The 21,317-nt window shown below is 41.8% G+C and overlaps 2 protein-coding genes across 2 annotated transcripts; both read left to right on the top strand.

The window, feature by feature from the left end:
- The first annotated feature begins 608 nt into the window (after positions 1-608).
- Positions 609-12,660, top strand: LOC122760908 (tyrosine-protein phosphatase non-receptor type 3-like). The gene is made up of 20 exons (XM_044016104.1): positions 609-681; positions 877-994; positions 1,101-1,188; positions 1,293-1,381; positions 1,804-1,867; positions 2,189-2,391; positions 2,473-2,598; positions 3,437-3,598; positions 4,439-4,532; positions 4,626-4,703; positions 4,824-4,880; positions 5,638-5,794; positions 5,959-6,134; positions 6,442-6,532; positions 6,704-6,765; positions 6,865-7,011; positions 7,711-7,839; positions 9,583-9,728; positions 9,845-9,980; positions 12,012-12,660. The coding sequence occupies exons 1-20, from the start codon at positions 609-611 to the stop codon at positions 12,084-12,086; spliced, it is 2,271 nt and encodes a 756-aa protein (XP_043872039.1). The 3' UTR covers positions 12,087-12,660.
- Positions 12,661-14,994: 2,334 nt separating this feature from the next.
- On the top strand, positions 14,995-19,994 carry LOC122760906 (band 4.1-like protein 4B). The gene is made up of 5 exons (XM_044016102.1): positions 14,995-15,567; positions 18,861-18,965; positions 19,059-19,101; positions 19,561-19,639; positions 19,916-19,994. The coding sequence occupies exons 1-5, from the start codon at positions 15,289-15,291 to the stop codon at positions 19,962-19,964; spliced, it is 555 nt and encodes a 184-aa protein (XP_043872037.1). The 5' UTR covers positions 14,995-15,288; the 3' UTR covers positions 19,965-19,994.
- The last annotated feature ends 1,323 nt before the right edge of the window (positions 19,995-21,317 follow it).

Below are 21,317 nucleotides of genomic sequence, written 5' to 3'. Positions count from 1 at the left end.
TTAGAAATTAAAGATTCATTTGGTAGTGTGGTTTATGATGGTTATTTTGAATCTACTATGTACTCATACCAATGTTTAGTTCTCTCTTGTGCCCAATAAAGAAATCCTGTTTTTGTGGTAGCTTAAAATGAAATGTCAGCCAAGCAGCTGCACTTGTTCCTCATTCATGTCATTTCATACTGCAATGACACATTTCCCACATGTGAATTACACGTCTACTTCAAAATTGTAATTGTGACTTCAAAAACACAGGATAATATAAGTGCATTTGCAAACAACACATTTTCATGCCTTGCAGCCAAATTAAACCCAAATTTGATGGGTATGATGATATATCAGCACACCATGTCTCAATGTTCACACATCCAATTCTGTGATTCGATATGACTCACAGGAAGTCATCCATTTCACTGTTCCACTAAATCAGACCACTTTATATGTGTTTCTGCAAGGCGTACACATAACAGTCATTCATTGTAAAGTTCCTGTTGTTCTGTCCATGCAGGCACCTGTACTTCCTCCAGATCAGGAGTGACATTAGAGAAGGACGGTTAGTAGCAGTCCCAAAGTCCTTGTGAACTGTTTGTGTGGTGCTTTTACAGTGTCTAATGGTACAGTGTGATTGCAGGTTGCAGTGCCCACTGAGTGCAGCTGTAGTGTTGGCCTCATATGCCGTGCAGTGTAAGTTCCGTCTCGTCCTAGAGAATCAAATGATTAATGACTGAATAGTGACTCGAGTGAGTAATCATTCCCATTCAGGATGCTCTCAATAAGCAGAACCTCTCTCAAAGTGCCCCACATGTCAGTGTGCATATGTTGTGGATCTGGTTCTGTGTGTTTGTGCGGCTCCTCAGTGTCTCTCTCTATCCACTGTAGCGGAGATTGGGGATCACTGTCCATCCCGAAAACCTGGATACCTCTCAAAGTGCCACTTTATCCCTGACCAAGATGAAGACTTCATATGTAAAGTGGAGGATCTGCATCCACAGCACAAGTAATTCAGTGCATTCTACTGTATATAGCTGCAGCCGAAAAGCAACTGGTTTGATGTGCAGCTGGTTCCTGTTGTTGCATGTGACTGTGTGTTTGTGTGCTCCCAGGGGGCTGAAGCAGAGTGAGGCGGAGTTGTGTTTCCTCAACACAGCACGGACTCTGGAGTTGTATGGAGTGGAGCTTCATGCTGCCATGGTAGTGTTGTTTATTTACTATATCATGCACTGTTTTAACTTCATCTGCAACATTTAGTGTCATCCTTTCTTTGATTGCTTTCTCTCTCTCTCTCTCTCTCTCAGGACATCAACAATGCCCCTCTGATGGTGGGTTTGGCCTCCAGTGGTGTTGCAGTTTTCTGTAATATGATTTGCTCCAGTTTCTTTCCCTGGTAAGTGATACTGTTGACTAATTGTTTTAATTTAAACATTTTACTTTTTAATTTTACTGTCACATTGACATTGAAATCTCTGTTACAAGTGAGACCTAGCCACGACGGGGTCCGTTTGTATGGATGACCACATTAAAAACAAATAACAATGGGTTCAAGTAGCACACACTGTGCAGGGGAACAAAGCACAATGCAGTAGTAATTAGGCATTAATTTAACAGCACATTAAAACTACAGCAGCTTGCAGTAACTGCTTCCTTTGTTCTGTGTTTGAAATCTTTTCAAATGGATGAAGATTTTAAGTTTAAGTTAGGACTGAACATTGTTTCAGGACCAGGAGTAATTGTAGAAAGAAAGCTGTGCTGAAATAAAAGACTGCTTCTTGTATTTTCCAAGCCTCTAACTGTTTTCTCCTTGTGTAGGGGAAATATAATCAAGATTTCATTTAAGAGGAAACGATTTCTAATACATCTGAAACGTAAACATGTGAGTCTCTACCATTTATTTGTTCTTAGTAGTTTCAAGAACTGCTGGGAGCAAACATTTGCTTTTAATTGCTGCGTACACTTGACTGCTTAGATCTATTTAAACTTTAAACCCACTATTGCTTTCTGATAGTGGGACATGGATATTTATCCACAACACTTTCATTTTTCAATACAATTCTGTGAGACAAGTAATGAATCAGTCATAAAAAATTTGAGAATATGTCAGCTACAAATACAACCCAAGCAGCTTCAGAGAAATGCATAAGAGAAATAAAGCATTATTCAAAAAGATGAAGAATCTGAATTCTGCACATTGTAGGGAGAGACTCAGGACTGTGAGGTGTCCCTGATTCTGCCTTGTCCCAAAACCTGTAAAAACCTGTGGAGGTCCTGTGTGGATCATCACTCCTTCTTCTCCTCCAACCGGATGGCCAGGAGCCCCAAACACAACAACAGCACGATTCAGTCCTACACAAAGCTGATTACACAGCACCTGGGCCTCGGCAATAGTAAAAATGAGAGGTAAGCCTCAAACCTGTACGTGTTCACACATTAATGTCATAAATACTGAACAATTGTCTCTCTATGCTCTTAAACAACTAGTGGTCCAGTGTGTCAGCGAGTGGGGGGAGGGATGGTGTGGAACCCTGTGCTGCGGAGATCAATTTCATCAGAGTGTCTTGAGACTAAGAGTCTGCCCTCCAGATCGCCCCCATCCACTCCAAACTGGTACTACCTGCAGCCATAAATTACAGCTTTGATTGTGTCATTTTCATCTTTTATCCAGGTCCAGGTCATGCTTAAAGGGATAGTTCTGTTTTTTGTGTGGTTGCATGAGATATTGATGCATTATCAGGTCTTGTTTCAACTTCTGCAAGTATTTTGCTCCAGAGATGGTAATTTCACTTGGATATTTGGATTGTAGCAAGTTTTACATTTTTATGTGTCCGATACCAGCTCCAGTGCTTTTGACCAGTATCGGACTGATACTGACTGATCCTCATTCCTAGAATAGAAATTCACATCACACAGGCGTTTTACATCTTCTGCTGCCTCTATGCCGGAGTTCAAATGTGTGTCTCTTCTGTTAGAAACCTTTGTTAGGATTTACCTAAGTGGCACAAACTTAACAAACAAGGCTTCAGTAGACCATCAGCATCTTTGTCCTTGCAAGCTAAAACACAAATTTTCTCTTATGTCCCTGCCATGTTATCAGGGAGAGTCAGTGTTTCCACAGAAATACTGGCACATTATCAGCACCAATCAGTGTTGATAATGTGTCAGAACCTCAAAAAAACATATAATCACAAAAAAATCTGAACTATCTCTTTAATTATTACTTAATATGTGCTATTGTTATGATAAAAAGCACAGAGGAAAATGTGATATAAATGTGAATAAATTAATAAATTATAAGGTCTTGTCATCCCTTTGGCTGATATGACTGTGCAACGAGAAGCCGATATCAGTTTGTATTCTATGTGTCATCAAAAGTAACTCCTGAAATTGTTTTACCAAGGCAAAAAAAGGCCTTAAAGTCTTTAAAAACAGTTTTGTCTCTCCTTAGGCGAAGTCCTCGAGTTCGTCATGGTATCCGTAAAGTGCGTCCATCCTCAGTGGAGCTGGCCAATGATCTGAAAGACATGTCGGAGGGGGAGGACGTCTTCTACACCTACAGAGCATCTGTGAGCAGCAGCAAGGACAGCGAGGGAGACACTTCACCACATCAGTTAGTATCTGTTACAGCAGAAATGGTTCCTCTGCTTCCTTGGCACGGTCTCTCTCTCCCATTTCACCAGGTTTTGGTGGTGTGAAGTATGTTGGCAGTGCCTTTATTTATTTTTATGTTGAAAATTTATTTGGATTTAGTGACATGTTAGTATCAATGAAACATGTATTATTATATTGTATTGTGGGCAGCCCGTGGCCAAGTGGAAAGGGAACTTGACTTGTAACCGGAGGGTCGCCGGTTCAAATCCCCACCCGGCCAAAAAGGGCTGGGGGACCCCTGAGCAAGGTACCCAACCCCCAATGCTCCCCGGGCGCTACTCAGTGTGGCAGCCCACTGCTCCTAACTAGGATGGGTCAAAATGCAGAGGAATACTTTCCCTAAGGGGATTAATAAAAAAAACTAACTAACTAAATACAGCATTAAAACTGAAGTGTATAACTTTAAAATATAAACAAATGTCCATTACATTCAAACCATTGTCAAATGAGTTCACACAATGGTGCTTAAGCCAATCAGTTCCTCACGACTCTCTCTGTGTTTCTCAGGGAGATTAGATCATGTGTCACCTGGCAACAATCCTGTGCTTCACTCAGAAAGTAATTTGTTTTGTAAGACAGATGAAGGCAACAGAAACATTGTGCTAGTATAGTGAGGTGGCTGTAAACAGGTTGGAATATGACTGCAAATACAAAGACGCACCCACAAACATTTTCTGAAGTGAATTGTACTGCTCAAAAAAATTGGTCAAGGGTAAAGAAAGACTAAGATGCGAAAACAGTGAAAATTAAAAGAGAATATATTGAAGTGAAAAATATCTTTGTGTTTTGTCTCTGTCAGTCTCTCCACCACTTACAACCGGGGGCCTGATGAGGGTCTGTTGCAAGCTGATGACAGTATCGGCGAGGAGGAAAGCTTACCACACTATGACAAGGTCTGTAATGTTGTAATGTTTAAATGTGTGTTTCACTGTGTATCCATGCATAATATGTGTGTTCATTTAATGTACTGATGTGTGTGTGTGCAGGGTGCTCTCGGTGACGGAGACTTGATGCTGATATGTATTGCCCCTGATCATGAGGGCAAGTTTGGCTTCAATGTTAAAGTGGGTCTCTCTGTCTCTCACTCTCACCACCATACAAGACAAACATTTAATGTTGTGATTTTGTTTACATAAATTGTGCTGTTTTTCATTTTCTTTATTTCATTTCCTAAATCCTGCCAGGGTGGGGTGGATCAGAAGATGCCACTTGCCATATCCCATGTTAAACCCGACTCTCCGGTAAGATGAATTAATTTCTTTGTTGAAACTTCACTTTGCTTATGATGTAAAATGACCACAACATAATTATATTGTATTTTAGTTATTGTATTGCACTGTACAGATTTTATACCTTAGTTTCCTTATTATGTCTGTTTATTACCCCTTTTTTGTACTGCTGACTAAAGAAGACTGCACAGAATTTATGAGGCACTCGTAGTGTAACTACATGTAACATTGGCAAATAGAATCTTTAAAACAGCTACAATAACAACAATAATAATAATTGATATTTTTCTTCCATCACCAAATTAGTAATTAATTTGTTAATTCATAATAAAATAACTATAGCTGTTTCTTAATGCTGTCTTAAAAAGGCTAATACCTTTTTGTGTGTATATGTATACACACACATATATGTATATATATATATATAATAAAAGAAAACTTGGTAATATTGGGTCGTTATATTATTTTAACATTTATTTATTGCTAAATGGATACATTTCATGGTTTATATATATTTATTTTATCATTCTACATTCGATTAATATTGTATCAGTATTATGACATCTTTGTAAATGTTACTGTTATTTCTTAAATAAAGGTTATAAGCAAATAAATACAGTAAATATAAGGATTAAACAACATATTTTGAAATAGAACTGGACATTTAACACTTTATCCTGTCAGTGATTTCTGGAGAATAAAATGAGTAATGAAACTGAAGTAGAGAGTACAGAAAATCTAGTTAAACGTTTTACTTTGTTGTTTGTAGGCAGGCCGATGTGAACCTAAACTCCTGGAGGGAGACCTGGTGGTCCTCATCAACGGTCGAGACATTTCTGAACACACGCATGACCAGGTTGTCATGTTCATACGAGCAAGCCGAGAGTCGCACTCCAGAGAGCTCGCCTTGCTCATCAGGCGTAAAGGTGATTGAAGGAGAAAGAGGACAGTGAGAGAGGGAGGGAGGGAGAGAGAGAGAGAGAGAGAGAGAGAAAAGTGCTGAAGCAGCATTTGATCAAAGCGCTCACTCTGTGTCTTGTCATGTTTCTATAAATATTAATGACAGCATTGAACCGTCCTTGTATTCCAGGTCCTGGCAGAGTGGCACCCGTGCTGCAGTTACCTCCCGCCCTCACACTCACCAGCCAATCAGAGGTAGACAAAGTGCCTTCTCCTGGCCAGTCAGAGCGGGGCACAACACTGGAGGAATCAATGAGGCAGCTGGAGAGAGGAATACAGTCTGGCACGCTCTGTTTTCATTTTGAGGTATTTTAAATGCAGATGGGAGCTAAGCGATGTTTCATGCAATTATGTATAGAATCAAATTATCTAAATGATTCTGTTTGTCTTTGCAAGATTTAATGTATCCCTCACTATTACTGTATGTGGTGCAATCATCTAGATATAGTAATTAAACTTACGTCTTGTAAGTGCTGTTTTTGGGACAGATGTTGACCCTAATCTTAACATGAACTCCTGTTCCTGTTGGTGATGCTGTAACCGGTCTGGAATTTGTGCTTTCTGTATATGTGTGTTGATGCGCATGTCTTGGTGTGTGTTTGCTTGTTTCTAGAATTTATACAGGAGGAAACCTGGTTTGTCACTAAACTGTGCTCGGCTTCCTGAGAACATGGACAAGAATCGATATCGGGATGTTTTGCCTTGTAAGTGCTTCTTATTTACACACGTGTGTCTGTATGAGCTCTATTACTAGCTTTATAACATTAATCTGGAGTTCACCACTGTGGCACTTCATGAAATTTAATTGGCTGAGCCTGCGGTGATTTGAGGGCTCTGTTATGACCCAGCACGCCACTGTCTTGCTCTTCTTTCAGATGATGCGAGCAGAGTGGTGCTCCAGGGCCAGGAGGACTACATCAATGCCAGCCACATCAAGGTGAACATCACTAATATACAGCTGTGTAGTTTTTTTTGTCCCTGTCTGACATTTAAAATCATTCTCTGTCGTGTTGTGGTGTGTGTTTCTGTCTCGTAGGTGGCGCCCCCAGTGTCTGGTGTATGTTTACGTTATGTTGCTGCTCAGGGTCCATTGCCACAGACCTGCACTCATTTTTGGCAGACTGTTTGGGAGCAACAGGCTCACACCATCATCATGCTTACAACTCTGACAGAGAGAGGACGGGTATACATACTTGTTCATACTTCCATACTGTAAACAGACACAAACACAGGGGTGGAAAAGAGTCAAAGCACTTAAAATTACACAACTCAGCATCAGCTGTGTGTCGATACGGTGATTACTGTGGCATGATGGTTCATGTCTCACTTACATGATTACTGTAATTAAAAGGTTTTGTGGTGATGTTTGCACACAGACATAATCAGTCGGCACAACCATGAGTAATTACAGGATTTTGCCATGCAGAAAATGGCCAAATGTAAAAAGTGAGTGGGATATCGATGGTAAACAAATTGAAAGTGAAGTCACAACCACAGAGAGTCAGAGGCGGTGAGGTCTCAAGGTCCTGTTGAATGACAACATCTCAGCCTTAGCTTGCCCGTTGCTTGGTAACAAGATTCTTTCATTAATTAGTAATTTTCCTGACATCCGTCAAGTACCCAGAGTTTCTCTCTACTTGAGGATCCCACACACACACACACACAGATGCACACACTCAGTATGTCAAGTCACATCGTGCTCCTGATGAATTGCCTTTATTCCTCTGACTACGAGGTGGAACAGCACATCACCCTGATTTTCCGTGAGAGCGGAGCGTACCTGATGTAGCAGCAGTAATACATCTGTTCCTGACTAATGACTCACGCATGAGGTGATGATGTAACCTGTCGTTGATGTCATATGATGTCGTACACTTTGCAGACCAAGTGCCACCAATACTGGCCGCATCCGCCAGAAGTGAAGGATTACGGGCACATGCGGGTGAAGTGTCACTCCGAGGAGTGTAACCTGGCATATGTGACGCGGCAGTTCACTCTGACACACACACAGGTACAGTAAAAAGAACATAAATAAATCCTTAAAATCTTCATTTTCACAAACCATGGAAACATGAAACTGATCTTATACTTGGCACTACATTGTGTTCATGCACATGCATACACCTAACTCTCATACTGTCTGTGTTATTTTTTTATAAATATTGAACTGCACCAGAACATTATCACACACACACACAAAAAAAGATATACATTAAATATATAACAACATCGTATGAGAGAGAGAGGGGATAGGGAGGGAGAATGTTGGCTAACCTTGCCTGAAGCTTTCTGTTTTGCTTTTATGTCTGGGAGAATATTATCCACACTGGCATCTGTCTTCAACTTCCTCTCCACATTCATCCGTCTATATTTTAATGCGTCTTTACTGCAGACCGTTGTTTTTCTTTTCCTCTGGTTGAGATATTTTTGAGATGGGAAATAAGGGGTTTTAGGTTTTGGTTATTTTAGGCATTTACGACCCATAGTTAGAGTAACTCTGCTGGTATTTTGTGAATATACTAGCTGCACCATCATTATCAGTGAAGTCAGTATTTCAATTTAACATATTTCCTTAATCTCTGACACATCATGGTCATTTTTTGTCTTCATATAATAAATGCCTTACATAAAGCCCTTTTAATTTATGTAAATTATTTAGTGTCAACGTTTTTGTTCTTTCACAATAAAGAAACCCTAAACCTGTAATAACAATCTGAAATGCACGTATTACTTACTTATTTAAAGTAAGTATTACTTACTTTGCATTAATCTATAATTATAATTAATATAATAATTAATTACAGATAAAAAAAAAGAAAATTGTAAAATCTTAAAAAGTTGCTTTGACATCATCACAAGACATTCAAATGAGTGTTCTTGACTTTTGTACAGCACAAGCTACTAATCAAATCCGTCATAAATATTTTATATAACTGTATAAAAACTTATCGTGATATGATCACAGTACAACATTGAACATTTGTGTTTGCATGTTTGTAGCATGTACCATGTACCATATGTCACATAGCGGCACTCACCATAGGCAGCAGCCACTCCTGGCAAGCTGTGTGCACCCAACATACTGCACAGTCACTTCCACGTGGGTGGCTGTGCCCGTGTGTGCATGAGTGGGCATGTGGATTGGGATAGTACTAACAAATGTCGTGGCAACACACCTGCGTGCAGACAGGTGTCTCCACACACGTCTTCCTGGTTAGTTTATCTGATTGAGTCTGAATCATAACGCGTCAGATAATCGGATTAAAGGAGCTGAACTCCTCCAGCACGCGGGTAAATTAATAAATAATGCTCATGGAAGCATGGAGTAAGAATGCACACACATGCATACACAGTTACTGCTGTGTCGGCCCATCTGTTCCTCTGGCGGAGCGAGTTAATCCCTGTGTGGAGTCAGAGGGCACATGCCCATTAAACACTCTAAACTCAATTCTCCTGTTTGTTTTCTGAATTGTGATCTCTTCCGCCATCTCTCCATTCCTCCCTCCTGTTCCTCATTCCATCCTAATCTCAGTGATTTGTTCTCTTCACCTGCTCTACAACATCCTATGTGGTTTTTGTTTTCTCACACACTGAATATTATCACAGTTTGAACCCCTTTACAGCTTCATTGTTCCTCTCATGTGGGCGATTTGTCCACATGATCCTGTAATGTCATGGTTATTCAGTAAGCTAGTAATCTCTAATTCTACCTTGCATTTTTGTCATTTGTGTGTGTGTGTGTGTGTTTGCTTAGCGGAATGAGGAGCGTGCAGTCACACACCTGCAGTATGTCGCGTGGCCGGACCACGGTGTACCCGACGACCCTTCAGACTTCCTGCAGTTCATCAGCTCTGTCCGGGAGAGGAGGAGAGGTGAAGAGCCTTTAATGGTACACTGCAGGTAAAACACACACACACATGCATTGAGAGGTTGTGTTGTAATTGAACACTGCCAGCCTGTACTGTACCTGCCTTTCCATACACTTAATGCTGCGTTTGTGTTCTAATCTGTTTCAGCGCTGGGATTGGACGGACAGGTGTTCTGATCACTATGGAAACGGCACTGGCTCTGTTGGATGAGGGTCAGCCGATGTTCCCGCTGGACATTGTCAAAACACTGCGAGATCAGCGAGCCATGATGGTTCAAACCACGGTACAAAGAAAGACAGGGATATATGCTTTTGTTCTTTTGTTTAATTACGTTACAATCACCTATGGCTCGACAGTTTCTTTTCATGCCCAGCTCACGTTCTAGGGCCTGAATTTTCTTAATATTTTGTAGCTGTCACATATGTCACATTCCTTTTTCTACGTGTAGTCTAAAAAAAACCTTCTCTGCAGAACCAGGCTTCTCGATTTTTGCTTGTTCTAAAGGAAAAGCCTTCAGCTGAGGAAAGTGTTGACATAATAGTGCAGTTTAACCACATTACTGCTCTACTGACATATACTGCTCGCTGTGTGTGTGTGTGTGTGTGTCACATCTTGGCCACACGCTCTGTCCTTGAATGAGAACAGGCTATTCAAATGCATGTCTGAATAAGAAAACAAATTGTTTTTTACATTTCATTTGGCACACTGTGACAAGTAAGAATATGCAGGGAAGTGGTTTAATAGAGACTCTCTGGAAGGTTTGACTTGAGTAGCAGCTCAGTGTTTTTGTGAAAATGTCATGTCAGTTAAAGTAGAGACTTGTGTGACACATTTTGACATCTTTTGTGAGTCCTGTCACCTGTAACCTTCATTAATTCAAAGAGTATTTTACTGACGGCGGATGAGCTGGAGCAGGGAAGAGCTGGGTTTGGTAGCTGTGCTCTGTGTTTCCTCTGTGTTAGTTGTCGGGGAGAGGAAAGTGTTACTCATTGCTTTGACAGGAGGTAGTGCTGGGAATATGGCAGCTCAACGGTCACATGTTTGCTTCTAGGGCTCTGCTGCTACCGCTATCACCTTTATTTTGAAAGAAGATCCAGCCCCTGAGGCTTCCTCTCTCTAATGCTTTTCTGCTGACGTGCAGGTGTCCCCTCATATGTTTGTGCCTTAGTAATGGAAACATGAAAACATGCATAGTTTTGTGAAGGATCCATGTGATACATATTAAGGCTGCCATTGTTAAGCCTGCCATAAAGGACAGATTTTTACGACATTTCTTTGGAAGGTCAATTATGATCCAAGAAGACTTTATTGAATTTGGTCAGGATACAGATGCAGATTCAGGATTTTGTTTCATGTTTTTCAGTTCATCATCATCATCATCTAACGCTTTTATCCTCCACCAGAGGGTCGCGGGGGGTGCTGTGCTAATCTCAGCTACATCGGGCGATAGGCGGGGCACACCCTGGACAGTTCGCCAGTCCATCGCAGGGCCACACACATAGATAGAGACAAACAACCATTCACTCTCACACTCACTCCTACGGTCAATTTAGAGTGTCCAATTTACCTAATCCCCACATTGCATGTTTTTGGACTGTGGGAGGAAGCCGGAGAACCCGGAGAGAACTCACGCACACACAGGGAGAACATGCAAACTCCATGCAGAAAGGCCCCTGTTCCAACCGGGGCTCGAACCCAGGTCTGATCACTGCAAGGCGAAAGTGCTAACCACTTCACCACCGTGTAGCCCTGTTTTTCAGTTGTTAACCTTTATTAATAATTTTTTTTACTAATGATAATACTACTACTTATCACAAAAATCATGTAGCACCACATATAGTTCTATGTTACTTTGTAACTGAACAAATCCCACAAATAAATTTCAATTTCAATTTCAAATTATATCAATCCATTTTCGATGCATACAGATTTTGGTGGTCCCCACCACCAACATTTGCATATTAACACATTAAAAAAAAGATGAACAATTGTTTAAAAAGAAGAATAATTTTTATGTAATAATTTACATAAATTAAACGGGCTTTATGTAAAAACAGTGGGTGAACAATGGGAGTGAAGGAGCATATCACTCAGCACAAACATGTCTTATTTATGTGGTTTTACACCAACACTGAGCCATCAAGCAGTGATGACACAAAGGTTATTCTTATCATTTCGTTGTTGGTTTGTTTGTTTTTTTTTCACTGAATTTGTTGACGTTTAAATGACAACATCATGTACCCAGTGTTATCCTATTAAACATGGCACTGTTTTCTAATAACTAACAACACGTTGTACTATGTGTGTGTTTCAGTGTCAGTTCCAGTTTGTGTGCGAGGCCATTCTGCGAGTCTACAAAGAGACACAGGGGGGATCTAAAGCACCTTAAATGAAAAACCCCAACAGGACCACAACAAGACACACGAAAACCGTTTCAGCCTCATTCCATTGAACGTGACTTCCACAGAAGGACTATAGCAGGTGGACCTCTGGGACTATGGGACTGGCACACAGACTGGAGTACAAATGAGAGTATAAGTGGCTTCGGAGCACAGCTGTCTGGGCTCTGTGTGAGCATATGAATCTTCAACCTAGTTGGCCTTAGATTTTGCTGATTGTGCATTAAGCTTGTATAGGCTAGTCTCCATAGAGACTGATGTGAGCTGCTAATTTCTGCCTGTGAGGCCACTCAGCAATGACGCCTCTACTCTACTAAGCTCTTTGCCTTGTGCCTGTCAATCAGTGGATCGAAACAGGACAGCAGAGGCAGACCAGGATCCTTGTAGTCTGTTGTTTGTCTATGTCTGACGCTGGAGAGCAGGACGGGGCTTTAGATCACTGCAGCAGATGCTGTAAGGCCATGGCGGTGCAGCATTGCATGCTGTCCACCAGAGGAGCACCAAACCCCCACTGTTCATCACTCTTAAATTATTAAGACACTCAATAAACACTCTTGATTTATACCGAAGAGTCTGCTTTATTTATTTCCTCTGATAATTAGGCAAGGCGAGCGTTTTTCACACTTCCCTGCAGATTGAGGCTGCTCGCCGAGGCGAGGAGTAATCTGCTTGTTTAGCCTTCAGCTGAGTGCCTCTGAAGCTGGCATTATATCACTTGATTTATTTCAGCATCGCAAAACAAGCAAAAACTGATTGGGCATTGAATGAATGAAAGAAATAATTCCATACATATTGTAGTGTTGCATGTTTTTCTCGTTTTTATATTTCTGTGTTATGCAGTCGAATAATTGAATATAGAAGAGGATAAGTATTCACTAATTCACCAAACTGATGTGAGAAAATGATGCAGAATCCCAACATTGCACTCATTCGGCAGATAAAATGTGTTTAGAACCAGGACAACCCACATTTGTGAAAAGTTTCCCCCAGGAGATGTGCAATACATATTTGAGAGGGTTTGTGTTCTTGCACTGCTGATAAGGAGGGAGTTTGATTTTGCCAGTGAAAATACAAAGGTCATGTTCTTGGTCTATGATTAAAAACCTTTGGTGTGTACTCACAGATGGTACAGATCACTGTTCCCGGGACCTGGGAGACACCTGGTGAGTGTTCATATTTATCTTGCACTGATGGCATTGATTTCTGCGTGGGTGTTTTTGCTTTAGCACTTTCTCTTATAATTGCATTTTTTTTCATTTTCTCTATATTAGTAAGAAAGACACTTTGATCCCCCTGTGTTTTTGTGTGTAGGTGGCTAGAAATGGCAAACGGGGAGTTTTATGTTCAGAAATTTGAAATATGTTTCCCCAAAATTACCAGCAATCAAGAAAATACATGATTTGATAAATATGCAGCTAATTCCGCTATTTTTATTCTAAAAATATTTATGCACAAATTTGTTTGGTTGAGACTTTAAAACACGCCTCTGATAATCTGTTTTTGGATCCAAATAGTTTACTGCGATTAAATAAATATTTATTTCCTGTGTTATTTTAAAGGCTTGTTTTTTTCCTGTTTTTCCTCTGCAATTGATATTTTACTCAAATGTGTTATTTTTCTTTAAATCACTCAGAATTGCATCAAGGTGTATGGAAAACAAAAACATAAATACTGGTATTAAAGGTTGAGTGATCAAAGGTCAGTAAAGTGGCACCATGATGCGACTGAGATCTCCTGGAAACCCTTTAACAACCCCTGGGTAACCCTGGAGCCCATCATGGGAACCACTAATGAGTGACTGCGTATCAACGCTTTCCAAAGCCTGGGTCATGGCCCATTTGTGTGGCTTTGGAGGTATTGCAAGTGGCCCTCAGACTGGGCTATAGAAAGACTTTATATACTACTACTAATACTAATAACGTCTAATAAAATATGATATTTTGTTTTGTTGTTGATGTTTGAATAATTCTGTGTTTATTTTTCTGTAGTGTATTTACTGTAGTGCAGTGTCTCAGTTGTGTCTCTTTCAAGCTCTGGTTCTCTGGGAGCCTGAGGGAACTATTTTATTTATTTGCCTTTGACAATGCATATCTTTATGTTGTTTGTGCAGTTGCATCTGTAGTTGTCTGACAATGGACTTCCTTGGAGGCAAAGTTAGAATTAACAAAGTGATGAGACTAAACTAAATAGAATGCAGAGGAGAGGACTATAGGAAAGGACAGGATATTGCACAGAGAGCAGAATATTGCAGTGTGAGGGGAGGGTTACTTGTGTGAGTTACTGGTTTAGAAGTCAAATGGCCTGAGGAAGGAAACGGTTTGTGAGTGCGTGTTTTTAATTAAATGGGTACGACGCTGAGAATTTAGATAGAAATTACCTAAAAAAAATAATGAGTTTACACTGATCGGCTACAGATAACTTTTTTCAACCATTATGGCAGATCAGTATTCTCCACATGGTGTTGCCATGCGGAAGCGCGGCAGACAGGTGGCGCTAGTTTGCTGACTCCGGTGTGTCGGCCAGTCGGGAGGAACAGAAGTTTGTTCTACGCTGTGTTGTGTTTTTACGCAGGCGCAGATCAGGCTGTTTGTCCAGTTTCGTTGGATGACTTGTACCTGTGAGGAGGTGGTGATCTAGTTTCGGTTCTCCGGTGGAGACAAGAAACTACATCCACCTGGACTGGACCTGTGCGCCGGTGGTTGGCGGCTTCAGAGGTGACAAGTCGCGTGAGTCACGGAAGTGTCCGCTGCGGACTGTCGGACGGGATTTCTCCGGGATTTTAAAGTCGGTGCGCAACAGCGAGCCAAACAGGAGGAGGCAGGTGCACGGCAGAGGGACAGGACAGGACAGGGGGAGGAGGAGGGACGGACGGACGGAGGGAGGGAGGGAGGGACGCGCTCTGTGTTTCCGTAACAGAGTCCTGTCGCTCACACCGGACTCAGAGATTGAAAATCAACTGGTTGTCGCCTCTGTGGTGAATTAGTATGCGGCCGGAGTCTCCTCGCTGCCGCCACCGCTGACATCCACCCTGAGGACTGCGCGGCAGCCCTGAAGTCTCCGCCGTGCCTGCTGAGTGACTCCTCGCCCCGGGGAGGACGAGGAGGAGGCGGTGGCAGCAAAAGCGGGCAGACCGGAGTGTGGAGCAGTCTTCTCGGACATAACACGGACCTCCTCGCCTTGTGGACCAGGAAGATGATGGGCTTTTTACGCCGGACGTTCAGTCGCCGCTCCCGGAGCCGCTTCCACACCAGGGAGAGGGACGAGCGGGACGGTAAAGGGGGAGGAGGAGGAGGAGGAGGGGGGTTGACAGGGAACCCCCTGCTGTTGGCCCACCAGCAGCAGGTCGTCCACGCGCCCGCCGTGGTCACGGGCGGAGCACCGGTTCACATACCGGCGGGCGGAACGGCGAGGACCACCATCACCTGCCGCGTCTTGCTGCTGGACGGCTCGGATGTCAATGTGGATTTGCCTGTGAGTGAGTGAGCTGACTGTGCCCGTGCAGAGTTCTGACCGCGTGTTTACACAGTGTGTAAACACACAGCACGTCAGTAGACCAGATCAGTGTGTGTGTCAAAGCGTGGGCCGTGGACACAGTGTGGAACATAAGGTGGTTCCTGGTAGTTACCCACAAGCAAGAAAGGGTTACTATTGTTCATTAAAGTAAATTCAGTTAAACTGACTACATGCTGAACTATATTGTAGTGAATTATTATGGTTTAGTTCAGCCTAGAGAATAGTGTATTGTCAGAGAAGTTAATTGCTCTACCAGACAATGACAAAACTCTCAGGTATCAGCGTCACTAACACAAAGAATAACTTTTCCATTGATCCAACAAAAGAAACAAGATCTCATTTTGAGACCTCAGACATTGTGATGGGAACATATACAATTATTTTGCACTATTTATGCCAAAATGTGTGTGAAATTACCTTTGTGGATTCAATATTGTCCTGACCTATACACGTCATATCCTACAGACTGTAGAAAACATCTTTGTTTCTCACAGATCTGTGCAAATATCACACAGTAATCATTTTAAATATGTTCTGAAAATGAATATGAGTAATTATGTAAAAATTACCATTCCCTCTTAGATTGCAATCACAATGTCAGTCAAAAGATATACTGTAGATATCTATAAAAAAACATTTGGCCCTTATATTAAGCATTTAAAATAAGTAGGATAATCATAAATAGAGACGTGAGAGACTTGAAAATTCCGTCTGGCTCATAATCATACAGTCCTAGTTTTATTTTGAAGTGCCACCTGGGGGAGCTTACGTATTCCCAGAACCTCTCTTTTATTGTTTTTAACTTTAAAGGTCCATTCAGTGTGTAACGTTTAGGCGAGTTTGTTGGCAGAAATTGAGTGAATGACCTGTGAGTATGTTTGTACTAAACTGGTTTGGTTTTCATAGTAGAGTAAAGTGTTTAATATGTACTTTATGCAAAGCTCTTGCTTTATGGAGGCTGCCATCTTGCAGCCAGCCAGCACGTGTACTGCATTTTGACTATGCAAACAAAGACATACGACATCCTTTCTGTAGTTTCTCACCATTGGATGTCACAAAGTCTTACACACTGGACCTTTGAAAAGTTGGCAACATTGGATTCTCTGTATCAGTAACCTTTCAGGTACAAACCAAATACATATATAAAGCATATTTTGACAGTTATTGCAATAGCAATTGAATCAACATTATTTTTAGGATAATTGTGATGTGATTTTGCATACCGTCACATGCCTAATTGATATTTATTGGTCTGAGGGTAAAACACTGTGGTCTGTAGTATCATAGTGACCTGTACAGTACAGTATGAATGAGTGTATGGATGTGTGTCTGCTCTAGATGGTGATGACATTACTTTCCATTCTTCCAACTACAGCTGCCCCCCTTTCTCTTTTACAGCGTTTCTCTCAATCACTCTATTCTCCTATTCTCCCTCCATCAGTATAATTGACTGCATCTGATCTCAAAGCAATCTGTGCCCCATCTGCCTCCTTATCATCTTAAACACTCCCTCTGTGGCCTTCTCCATTCTCCATTGCTCATCATCTTAACTCTTTCACACCCTGCCTCCACATCCTCCCTCTTGTTCTCCTTCTCCCTCCTGTTCTCCAGCCGTCTCGCTCTATTCCCCGACTCCCTGATCTGATTTACCACTGTGTGGACTTGAGTGCTGCAAGTATGTGTGAGGGGTAGGTGGGATGATGAGCGAGTGTGTGGGCACACGTGCGTAAGTGGTGTCTTGTGAGGTGTTTCCATCTTGAAGGTCATGTGTGTCACATAAGCTGTTGTGTACATGCGTCACCTTCCGAAGGTCGGCGCGTCGCGGGTAATCGGGGTGTAGGGAGTTTTTGTCTATTGTCCTACAGGGAGGTTACACACATCTTCAGCGGAGATATAACAGCTCTAGCAACAAAATGACACATGGCTTGTTGAGCTGGTGGCTTAGTCACAGGTGTGTTGGAACAAGTTTGTTCATGTCTGCTAGTTTTCCCACAGGCATTGATACAGATGCTTTGAACAGAGCTGAAACTCACCCTATTAAAGCCTATTAGGCTGTCACTTCAGGCTGAATGCAGCCTAAACAAAAGGTAGAAAAGAAACAGTCAAATATTCATTGCATGTGCATGCGTGCGATAGAGGCTGTGATTTCAATCAGCCACACACAGCAGAATGATCACGATCATTCTGTTTTTGTTTTTCTGTCCCCCTCTCCCTTCATGCCACTGATGTCCTCATTCATTCACTCACTCACCAGGTAGTTTTTCTACTGGTTATCAGGATCCAAAGTACAAGGCTGTCATCTTTATCCAAAATTGCCCTGTGCAATATGGTTCAGACTTGTGTTTGGGCTTCATATGCGGTGATCTTACACACACACACACACACACACACACTCACTGCTTTTGGACTATTCAGATAATGTTTTGTGAAACAGTCTTTAAAGTTGTGCACTAACTTGTGCACTGCGTTGTATTAAAGGCCGGAATAAAGGCCTTTCCTGCAGGGGCTTTTCCTTGACCTTTTGACCCTGCCCCCCACATACACACACAACACACTCCATGACTGTATGATAGATTCATGATAACGGCAACTTGTCTCAACCAAATGAGTGTGGATGCACACACACACTGTAAAATTGCCCAAAACGAAGGAAAGTCCCAATAATGTAGTCCCAAGTTCCTCACAACCTGAGCTTTTAAAGCACCTCTCCTTCTCATTCTCTCTCTCTCACACACACACACACACACACACACACACACACACACACAGGCTTTGCACAGCTATTCTTCTCAGCACGCTTTAAAATTCTGTTCATTAGGATGGCTTAAACAAAACCTTATCCCTAAAATTAACCATAGCCATTAATGCCTAATTATAACCGTAATCTTACCACAATGCAAATCTTAGCCCTAAACTTAACCAGTTGCTCAAACTTAACCTCATTCTGCCTCATTAGGACTTCATTTTGGTCTCCATGAGAACTACTGGTCCAAACAATAAGACACACGTGCACACACAAACAAACACTGATCATTTTTCTTCAGTTATAGACTCCAGGCTTGTCTCTCGTTCATCTTCATGTCTGAAATTTCATACAGATGAAGTTTCATCTGTGGGGCACCTGAAAGATGAAAATCTTATTTCAGTTCTGTTTGCCCACAGAAGATGATGTTAGTGCAGCTGAGAGGATTAAAAAAAACAAAAATAAATAAATAACCCCCCTCCTCCTCTTTTTTTTGTTTGTTTTCTAGAGCAAATCCAAAGGTCAGGACCTGTTTGACCAGATCATGTACCACATAGATTTGATAGAGACAGACTATTTTGGATTGCAGTACATGGACACAGACCAAGTCTCGGTGAGTGACGAGTGTTCACGTTTGTCACAGTAGAGCACAAGCCGATGTAACTCACACTCACCAAATAACTCTTTTTCTTTTCCTGTGTTTTAGCACTGGCTGGATATGTCCAAGCTCATAAAGAAACAGATTCGAGGTGAGTTCAACTGTTTGTCTTGTGCAGGAACTGTGCGGTGTGCATGTGGAAGCAGGTGAGTAGGAAGCAGGTGGCACATTGTGAAATGTTGACGCGGGGATTAGCGTGTCCATTAGAAGCCATACTCTTGTTTGCTTTCCAGCCAGCTTGTAACAATGATACATGATTTGGTGTGTGTGTGTGTGTGTGTGTACGTACGGGGGTTTGATTGATGTCATACAGGGATTAAATGTGAAAATATCATATAGAGAAATACTGTACAGTATAAATACATCTTTATGGCATTGCCGACAGCGACAAAAGACCTGGGTGAGAGCAGTCGAGTAAATAGATCTGAGGGAAAAATATCAGGAGAACACTTGATTTGGTCAAATAAATGTTTGTCTCTCTCCCCGTCTTACACTTCCTGTCGTTCTCTGTGTGTATTCACACTTCTCCCTCTGCCCTCCTCTCTTCTAGATGGACCTCCTTACCGACTCTTCTTCAGAGTGAAGTTTTACTCTTCAGAGCCAAACAACCTGCGTGAGGAGTTCACAAGGTGAAGATCTCAAACACAAATCAGATACATACACACACACACACACACAAATGCTCCCAGTATCTCTCCAGAGCCCAGTTTACAGGTCCAAAGGGGAGGTCAGGCTAATTACTTTGCTGCTGTGGGCACATTCAAATCAAGGCCAAATGCACTGAGGCTTGTTAAAGTAAATTATGTGACAGTGATGAGGAAACACTTGTGATAAATCACTTTTTATTACGGTTTATTTCCAGTGTAAAACTCTCACCTTCTATTTTGTGTTTTTGACTTCGACAGGTATCTGTTTGTGTTGCAGCTTCGACAAGACGTCCTGTCTGGCAAGTGAGTTTCTTTGTCATGTAGTCATTCAGTTTCTACTCGGTGAAATACTAAGTGAATCACACAGCACTAAATATTCAGTACAGGAGGGTGTGACGTTATAAATCTCTTCTTCAAAGGGGGATCATATGTAAAATATGAATAGCAGTGACGTTTAGCATTTAAAATGGTTACTACACTTCCAAATTTAAAAACACAGAGATGCACGTCGGTGTTCATTTTCATGTGTCAGACAAATATGTCCGCTTCAGAGCAGCAGCAGCAGAGTCACAGCTGCAGATAGAAATCACATGATGAGGCAACTTTATATTTGCTAAATATCAAATATCAATTTGTATGGGAGAGAGAGAGAGAGAGAGAGAGAGAGACGTTTCGCTTTCCTGATTCCTGAAAAGAAATGAAAAAGTCAGCAAATCTGTCCTCAACCTTCAGACGTCTCTGCTGGCTTCCCGAGTGTTGTTGTGTTGTTATGTAGCAGTGGGTGTTATAACAGACCAAAACATCAACACAGTTTTTGGCCCGCATTTAAATATTTGAAGTCGCTAGTAGCCTCCACATATTTACGTATGAATGTGATTACTCATCTTGGGGGAGGGGTTCACTGATTCCCACCCGATCGAGCGCTGAACCGCCCCAACTTGACCTGCTGCTCAGGTGTGTGAGCAACTTCATGACATGGATGAGCCGGCATTTCTCTGGTCTCTCTCTCTCTCTCTGCTTGCCAGCTTAATGGTGTTACATATATATGTGGCATCACTCCAGAAATGTTCTCATTATCCTTTCTTCTCAGCTTCCTCTTTGGCTAACACCGCAGAGAAAGGTGACATTGGTTTGCATTTCTCGTTTACCAATCGCTGAAGTGGTTAGTTACTCTAAATGTAAGACAACAGGGCGAAAGGATCCTCTCCTTGCAGCTTGTTTTAACATCAACTAAAATAGGAGATCAGCTAAAGAAGTGAAAAGTTAGGATGACGGAGAAGAGATGAGTCATCATTAGGTGCAAGGTTAGCTTGTCCACTGTCAGGGAGACGATGCTCTGTGGAGGTATGATTTATCATCAGTGACCGATCAAAATGATTTCAAAGCTGTTATTTGGAGCCATGAAAACACATGTGGTCATGAACAACAGGTGAACCCTCACTGAGAATCACATTGCAGGTGTTTTTCTGATGATTCCCATGTCAAGTGTGAGCTTCTAGGTCTCACAAGAAGGGTAAAACCTGTGACTGACTTGCGCGAGTGCTCACTTAGGTCACCTACATTAGAGTTTGGGGACATCTGTATGGTGGATTCTTCTGTCACATAAACACTCACTTGCTCTCATAGCTCCCCATCTGGGCCACACATCCTACTCTAGCTC

This window comes from Solea senegalensis, unplaced genomic scaffold (genome assembly GCF_019176455.1).
Source record: "Solea senegalensis isolate Sse05_10M unplaced genomic scaffold, IFAPA_SoseM_1 scf7180000014161, whole genome shotgun sequence".
In the NCBI taxonomy this organism is placed as follows: Eukaryota; Metazoa; Chordata; class Actinopteri; order Pleuronectiformes; family Soleidae; genus Solea; species Solea senegalensis.
This window is presented reverse-complemented; position numbering and strand designations above follow the sequence as displayed.